At 34.4% G+C, this 9,199-nt stretch overlaps 1 protein-coding gene across 2 annotated transcripts; it reads left to right on the plus strand.

Moving 5' to 3' along the window:
* Positions 1-304: 304 nt before the first annotated feature.
* On the plus strand, positions 305-8,998 carry cd247l (CD247 antigen like). 2 transcript variants are annotated; one of them, XM_031294746.2, is made up of 7 exons: positions 305-556; positions 5,132-5,226; positions 7,150-7,179; positions 7,307-7,327; positions 7,424-7,487; positions 7,573-7,602; positions 8,292-8,998. In XM_031294746.2, the coding sequence occupies exons 1-7, from the start codon at positions 493-495 to the stop codon at positions 8,303-8,305; spliced, it is 318 nt and encodes a 105-aa protein (XP_031150606.1). In that variant the 5' UTR covers positions 305-492; the 3' UTR covers positions 8,306-8,998. The 2 variants fall into 2 exon arrangements, with proteins under 2 accessions (XP_031150606.1, XP_031150592.1); XM_031294732.2 differs by having other exon boundaries at positions 306-556; positions 7,424-7,483.
* The last annotated feature ends 201 nt before the right edge of the window (positions 8,999-9,199 follow it).

Genomic DNA, 9,199 nt, shown 5'->3' on the forward strand with positions numbered 1-9,199 from the left:
CATTTGTTTTACAATTGCTACAAATCCAGAAGGATATAAAAAAAATGTTAAAGACCTCATGATGAAACACTTAAATGGTTTCTCATATACAGTATGCTCGTAACTACATTATATTATGTTAATTGATTAATTGATTATATATTGCATGTAAAACGGGGAATATCTGTGTGACCTGATTGAGCTTGTTATATAACCGAGATGAATATCAGAGGCGGAGGAGCTTATAAATGATGCTTAGATTAGATGGAGGGACAGATTTTGTCAGGTTTTTGAGTAAAACAGCTGAACACGACACAGTCAGTGAGACTTAATGTGGGTGTTGAAGGTTGTACGATGCTTTAAAGTTCACACAGTCTACATCTCAGTCCATTGGCAGGTTCAGTCAGTTCAGCCACTTCCTCTGATCACGGAAAGAAAAGAGTGAGGCAAGCAGAACAGGAGAAAAGCTTGTTTCTACAGAACAGACAGAAAGAGAAACGAGGAGGGAGAGTCATGTACACACTGAGGACAGGTGTATTTGTGCTGTTTGTGCTCCTGGTGCCTGTTTCCTCTAAAGGTAAGTTACACAAACACTAAATCGCTATTATTGCATAGCATAATTGAGTTTGGGCTGAAATGTTTTAATATGTTATGAAGGACACCTATATCACCCTGTTGGCATTGGAAAAGAGTCGGTAGGTGTTAAGAGACATGTTAAATTAATTTAGTTATTAAACTAAACTAACATTATGTATTTGTGTTATTGAAATCTTTGCTATCTTCCGTTACAAAGGCCTTCTCTGCTCGGATAAAAGACAGTCGAGGGAACAGGCTGCACCCAACCCTGTAAATTACTTTAAATCCCTTGTTTACTTACTTTTTGTAGAAGTAATATCTAGCCTATAGAGAACAGTAAATATCTGTGTCTGAGAGTAACAGACGATATTAGAGATAGATATTTTCTCTACACAGCATTGTCTGTGAAAAAGTTTAGCCGTTTGAGGTATTGTTACAAGGTAAGGAAATGAGGTAAGGAGAATAGCTCAACTTATCAAAAAAAATAGTTGTCTGTATTTTGAACACTGGAAACAAAAGTACAATTTTATACACAATCTTGCTTTCCATTTATAAATTTGATACAGAAAATAAACATGTTTATTGCTCTTAAATGTTAGATACTGCAGAGGGACTTTGGTTATTTTATTTTTCTTATTCTTACTCTTTTAAAAACTGTCAATTCACATGCTGGTCTAGGAATGAACAAATACATATGTGGCTGACTATAATTTAAAATAATAAAAATAAAATACACAATAATGTGCTGCCTTTCTTTCCTTTGGGTTTAAGTCTTCATGTGCAAAGGTTTCCCAGACTTTTCTCTTTTATGTCGTAGTTAGGGAGGGTTGTGAAAAAATATTTTCACAATGATCCAAAAACCACTTTCCTGTTATGTATTTCAGGCATATTCATCATGATGAAGGAATTACGAGAAAGCATGCATGAATAAATGTAAAAACACTAAAAGGGAATTTCTCCTGTTTGTTTTCTGCAGCGACTTGTGAAAATAATAATCAAAACTCCCTCAGCAGAAAAACACTATATATTGTGCAAAGGACGGTAGCTGCCATGGACATATTAATATATTTACTTACTATTTGGCAGCATACTTGTAACCTTGTGACCTTTTGAATGCTAGGATTGCTTGATTGTTCTGATGATATTTTACTTTATATCAATAAATGTCAAAATATGTTTATAACATTCACCAGGCTGAGTTAGCCACAATCACTAAATATTGACCAGGAAATTATATGAAGTGTTAGCTTTAACAATGAAGAGAGTGATTAAATACAGCACATATTCATTGTAGGTCTAAACAACATACTCAACCGCTTAACACACCGTTTCCTCCTTTTGTTTCACCTTTAAGTAACTCTAGAGTGGAAAGATCATCTTATTTCACACTGACTGGATAACTTATTGACTTATAGATTACTTGTAAAATAATACCTATATTTTAATCTTCCTATCTAACTGTCTGTAAGTAGAAAGTACATAAGTGTATTTCCCAAAATGTCAAACTATTCCTTCTAAACGCAAGCCATGCAAATGTTCGAAACCACAAAATGTTATTTTGGGGATATGTGTACGATATAAAGCACAAGAAAACTAGAATATTTAAATGTTGTTCTAAGCTAACTGGCTGTGGGTTGAATCTTCATATTTATGGGCATGAGAGTGGTATCAATCTCTCTGTAAAGGTAACATAAGTGCACTACCCAAAATGTCACACAACTCTCATGTCTTTTCCATACAGCCCTTTTCTCATAATGTGAAACAGTTGTATATACAGTACATATTTGTTTCTGTATTTATTGTTTGTTTATTTCATATTAATGTTGCACCAACAACCAAGGCAAATTCCTTGTAAGTGTTACTTACTTGGCAATAAATTGATTGAAATGAATGAAATTGATTCTGATGTCTGTCCACTGAATATGAAGCCACAACCAGCAGCTAGTTAGCTTAGCTTAACACACAGACTGTAAACAACAACAAAGGGAAACGGCTAACTTGGCTCTGTCCAAAGGTAAAAAAGAAGAAGAGTTAAAAGTTAATAAGTGAGCTTTAGAGCTGCTGGTGGCAGAGTGGTATTGATCTAATAAGAAAGCCTATACATGTTTTTCCAAAAATGCAGAACTATTCCATATTATTCATTTTATTCCCAACACGTTTTTTTTTTTTTAAGTTAACAGCTGACATAGGCTACAAAATAAATAAAAAACTTGAAGGTGACAGATTTATAAATCAGATTGCTAAACTTAACCCACCCGCACAGTAACAGTGTTTACACAATTTGACCTTTTAAAGCATAAAAATAATCTAAGACTGAAGAAATGTTACATCCTGATGCAACTTTAGATGATCAAGATTTGATGTGGAAGTCATAGCTTCAATGAATCACCACTGCTGGTGATGTTCTCACAACATGGCTTCTGTTCCAACCGCACAGCGAGATAAACGAGCCTCACCAAAACCTCAGAGCAGCCCATCGAACTGACAGGAAGACACTTAATCTACTGAACTGCAGATATGTATTCTTATTTCCTGTTTTCAGGGGGTCTTACTCAATTTTCTCATGTGTCTCACTATGTTGCTTTTTTCCATGCTAAATGGATGTCTTGTATGTCATGTACACACACACACACACACACACACACACACACACACACACAGGAGGCGCTATGTTCTATTTTTTCAGAAGTCAGAAGAGAAGCACTTAAATCATTTTACTTAGAGTAATAATATCGTAACAAGAAATGCTTCATAAAAATACTGGATAAAATGTACTGCATGTGACATCATTTTACATACAAATACCAAATAAGAAATGCTCCATTAAAATACTGAATTCCAAGTCAAACCTGCGCTGCACATTTTCTGTTGTACACTGATATTTTCATATATTTTATGTATATATGTAACATAAACTAAAGCCATTTGTTTCTACATCAGTTGCATCTTTGAACACTGTTTTTGCACTTATATATTTTCATTAATATTGGTAATATTGGTTTTTCATTTTTGTTCATTGAGTGAAGATACATGCTTGTTAACCGACATCAGTTACATTTCTCGTGTTTAATAATATTTTTGTATCATTATTCTCTTATTATTCTATACAATTCATTTATATTATTCATATCTATTTCTTTTTAAGAATACACCTTTTTTATTCATATACATTTCTGTAAAGTAAAAATATTATTTAGACACTATTACTGTATCCATTTTTATTATTTATTAAATCAACTTATTTAAAAAAAAAAAAAAGATCTTAGAATGGAGTGTCTGTTGCTTGATACAAGTATCAAGTAAATATTAAAGCAGCCATATTATGCTCATTTTCAGGTTCATAATTGTATTTTAAGGTTGTACCAGAATAGGTTTACATGGTTTAATTTTCAAAAAACACCATATTTTTGTTGTACTGCACCGCTCTCTCTCACTGCTGCAGATCCTCTTTTCAGCTGGTCTCTGTTTTAGCTACAGAGTGAGACCTCTTTTCTTCTTCTTCTTCTGTACTATCTTTGATTGCACTGCACATGCGCAGTAGCTCAGATGTAGATCATGTCAGCTAGCTAGCTCCATAGACAGTAAAAGAAAGGCTGTTTCTACAACTTCGGTCAGTTACAAGGCAGGATTAGCTGGGAGACTTCTAAATGAGGGCGCACATGGAAGTAGTTCTTTTGTAGATTATGGTGAACTTGTGTGTGTTGTAGCAGTGCTTTGCTATTGAGAACGAGGTAGCATGCTAGCGTTAGCATTAGCGTTAGCATGCTAACGCTACGAGCTAATGGTTGCGGTTAGCCAGCTCGTTTCGGCTTGTGACGTCACAAGTCGTGCTGATTTTGAACAGCTCACCCAGAGACTGAAGGCAGGACACATTCAGAAACTGTATCTCACTCTAAACAGCATGGATGGATTTTTTTCAAAGTTTGTATGTGTGTGGAAGCACCAGAGACACAAAATAACACCCCAAATCCCAGAAAAAGTGATTTTTTCATAATATGGGCACTTTAAGTCAGGTTGCCGCACTGGAATTATGAAAAATCACTTCCAGATTTTGTTATTTAAAAAAGAAAGAAAATAAATTGACTCAATTATGGATCTAAATGACTCAATAAGAAGATTTGTACAGTGAACAATTAATCCTATTTTATTTGGCTGTGAAAAAGGCCTTCAAGGAAGGAGTACATATTCATATATAGTCACACAAATATTTGCACAATTCTTGGATACATTATAGTTATATAAGTTATTGTATTGCATAAAATGTATAAAGCTTTTGTTACAAGGCCATTTATTTAATTGCAATAGTTATTTTTGTGTTCCCACTCAGGCTGCTTTTTGTGCTGCATTATTGTGAATGCTGAGAATAAAGATAGTCTTATCTTATATAATCTTTTAAAATATGGATCTACAAGCTAAAGTTATTGGTACCTACATCCATCAGATAAAGTGATGGATTGAAAAGATTGTTTTTCTCTGAAATTTATGTAGAAGAAGTCTCACAAAATATAACTAAACCCATCAGAAATGTACTTAAGTATAATATTGATAATATTTGTCTCCTGTGTTTGTTCTACAGGGATTTTTTTCACTGAGCCAGTCATCTGCTACTATTTGGATGGGATCCTTATTCTTTACTGCATCTTTGCCACAGTGCTCTTCTTCAGAGAAAAGGTGATAGCAGGCTTCAGGCTCACCAGAATTAGTTGATTCATTGTTTTGCTGACTGAAAAGAAAGCTATGACAGTTTTAATAACTGATTATTCATTTAAGTCATATACAAGTAAAACTACACGGAAATGTCTGGTTAAGGCTTCTCACATTTAAAAATGTGCTAACAACTATTATCATTGTGTGAATGCTGATTTAGCAGCATTCATTATTCATTATCAGATTCTTTAATCTTCAACTTTCTTTGGTCGCCTCTAACTAATGCATACGTTCAGCTATAAAACACATTAAAATATCAAAATGTTCAGCTCTTCAAGCACTTCAACATTTGTTCTGCTATTTATAATTTTTTAAATATTAAGTTTAAAAAAAAAAAAGTACAATTAAAGTCAATGAGAGCAGGCTTCAAATGCTACTCCTACTTCAAAATGCTACTCCTACTACATGACACCAATCAAACTTTAAACCATTCACTAAAACTTCAGGCTCAACTTAGGCTCTATCTCAGCAGTTTGATATCTTTAACAGTTTTTGTGAAAATTAAGTTTAAGTTTAGTGTTCCTTTCAGGAGGTTTATAATGGGTGTGTATTGACTTACAGTGGGTGATGTCATTCGCTAGAGCACGGAGCCTTAAAAAAATGATTTTAGTCCCTTCTCTATAACTTGCTCTCACGCCAATGTGCTCATTTAAGCAATATGACTTATACATTTTGCTCGGTGAGCTTCCAAATTACAACAGTTCCAAATCTTCCTCCATTTGCTGCCCATATCAAACATCCTTGACATTTCCATGCAAAAGGCACAGCAAACCGCTTTTTTGAATCGCTGATATGCCCCCATTTTTTAATTTTTCCACATAAATTTTATATCAATACGTTCCCAAAGGACTTGCGGCGCTGACGATGAGGTCTTTTCACTTATGCCACCTATAGTTTATAGTTTATCTGAGCCTTTCTTTCACAGGTCGCTCTTAGTGTCCCTGAATGGCAGCAGTCTGACACAGGTGATAGGTCATTAGCTGATTACAAACATCAGTCAAACAGTCAAATTGCAACTACAGACAGTAATATGTCGTTCACTTGCCACTGCTGTGCCACTGTTGTAACACCTACAACTTTCATACAATATGGCTATTATTCAACTTATAAAGATATATTAATTGAAACAATTATCACTTTTGCACATTTCTTAAAACTTCACCTTCTTCTCACACATTTTAACCAGCAATCCAGTTTAGCTTTAGCATAAGCTTTTCAAAAGAAACTTTAATTATTCCACATCTTTTTTACATTAGTGGTGTTATTCAACTTGTCAATGAAATTCATACCAATTAAAACAATTCCCACTTTTCCAACTATTCTCATTACTTCAACTATTCTCACTACTTCTTCTTACAGATTTAAGCTATTAATCCAGTTTAGCTTTAGCAATTTAGCTATTAAGCATTCACACACATTTTCTGCAGGAAAAGCATTTTCTAGTTATCAATTAATCTGGCAATTATTGTTTGGATTATTCAATCAATTGTCTATACAGTGTCAAGTAGTAGTCAAGTCAATAATTCCCATTATAAAAATCCCATTAGAATTTCTAAGAGCACAAGATGACATCTTCAAATTGCTTGTTTGTCCAACCAACAGCTAATTAATTTAATGTATAATGATGTAAAAAGAGAGAGAGAAAACAAATCCTCACATTGAAGAAGCTAAACCATGAGAATATTTGACATTTTTGCTCAACAAATGACTTAAACGATTAATCAGTTCTAATTTGAAGACATAGTTTGGACTCTTGTCACGTGTGATGGCAATTTATCGTGATTAATCAATGATTTAAAGAATTAAAATATTCATTAAGTTGCATACCTGTTATTTGATGTATTCATTTATAACATGTTTGTTGTTGTTGTCTTCTTCTCTGTGCAGTTTTACATCCCATCTGTGGCAAGAGTGGCTGTAAGTCTCCATGTTTTCTATTTCTTCACTGTTTATGGATTGATATAAACTGTCTATTTATGTGACTACATGTGTATCTGCTTGAATATGTGCATTTCACTTTGTGTTTTTCTCACTGACTAAACAGGAAGATGGAGGCATTTACCAGGTAAGGAGAACTCTCACATCACTTGATGCCCAAATGATGTTTAACTCTGCTGCTCGGCTGTCAGTTTTTGTTTATAATTTCATATTTCCTCTACAGGAGCTTGAGAGAATAAATGATGCTGATACTTACCAGATACTTGAACCATCAAAAGCAAAAGTAAGTCACTGAAAACTTTTAAGGATCACATTTTCGCCTGTTCTGGTGCTTCAACTACCAATCATTGTGATGTATTTTATCTCTTCTAGAAAAAAGCTGGCAAGAAAAAGAAACCCAAGGTAAGGTTTCATTACTCACTCACACAGTCTTTAAAATTATAAATCCTTAACAAAATAAACTTTCTAGCAATTGTGGGAAATAATCAAAATAAAAGGAAAATGTTTTAACTCGTTATGAAATCGCCACAGGCCATGATCACAGCAAACATTTAGAGTTCAAATAACAGGTGTTACTAATAACATTAGTGATGGCTCTGTTCTATTCAAGTGTCTCAGTAAACCATGAGAATGTAACATTCAGCCGGCATGCACAATACCAGGACCCTGAACCTGAAGCAGCTAAATGGAATTCAGCCATTATTGATTTTAATGTTTACATCTGTGCTTTTCCCACTGTGACCTGTTAAAATGTCTACTCTGAAAGAGGGCCTATTAAAAAGAAACATTTACACAAAATTGCAGTCATATTTATAGAATATTTTACAGCCTGATTTAAAAAAATCTGAACTAGTTTCTCCTCAAGCTGAATAAATCGCTGTGAAAAACAAAGATAAACTGCTTGATAGAGTGTTCCCACTTTGTGATCCAAAATGGCTTAGGCCTACTATATCGGGACCTTTCGATCATATCTTACACCAGGATCCAAATGTCTGCAATCTTTCATAACAAACAAAACTTAGATATGCTGTTTGTCTGCTGGTCTAATCAATAGGCCTACGGATCTTTAACTTTGCCTCTCTGCTCTACAGTCGACCAAAGCTGAGGAGAAGGATAAAGATCCCTCTGAGTCTTTGGTCCCCAACGGCTCGGATCCACCTCCTCCGTCTCCCCATTGAAGTCCTGCATGCAGAGACAGCATTGCTAATTAGACCTGCAACAATTAGATGATTGATCATTGATCAAAAGATGAATCGGCAAATGTGCGCATGATCAATTGTTTAAGTAATAGCCTATATCAAGCAAAAAATCCCAAGCATTGTCTGGATCTAGCTTCTCAAAAATGTGCTACTTTTCTTTGTTCTAAGTGCCGTGGCGGTTCTAGGCCATTTCAAATGGTGAGCTAGAGTTACAGTAACTGTACTGTAAGCTCCTCCAACCAGACATGCTGATAACTCTTCATTTTTGTAATTTACATATCTACTAGCCATACTGGGGGCTACCTGAGGCTGTGATAGTGGTTGCTAACATGTTAATGCTAACAATGCATGCAAATGTGTAGCAGGTCTATTTATGTTAAGCATGTTATTTTAGCATCATGCTAACATTTAAACACAAGTTCAGCAGAAGCTGATGGGAATGTCATTAGTTATAAATTAAAATTCTAAATTTAAAACTCATAGTGGCACTATATGAACAGCTGTTCTGGCTGCTGTAGGCTACCCGCTGTAAATTATAACACCATTGTGCTTCATCATGTAACTGAATGCCAATAAAAGACAAAGCACATGTCAAAACACTTGAAAATGGTTTAATGATGTTTACAACAAAAGAGAACTGTACATTTACAGTAAAAGATTATCTTTATATGTGTATAAAAACAAAACAAACAAAAATACAGCAGACAAATGCATCAAAATCTATGTATCCTGATTCACATACTTAAAACTCCTACACAACCTTTCAGTTCTACGCCACCAGGACTGGAGGCATTTTTTTT

This window comes from Sander lucioperca, chromosome 8 (assembly GCF_008315115.2).
Source record: "Sander lucioperca isolate FBNREF2018 chromosome 8, SLUC_FBN_1.2, whole genome shotgun sequence".
NCBI classification, from domain to species: Eukaryota; Metazoa; Chordata; class Actinopteri; order Perciformes; family Percidae; genus Sander; species Sander lucioperca.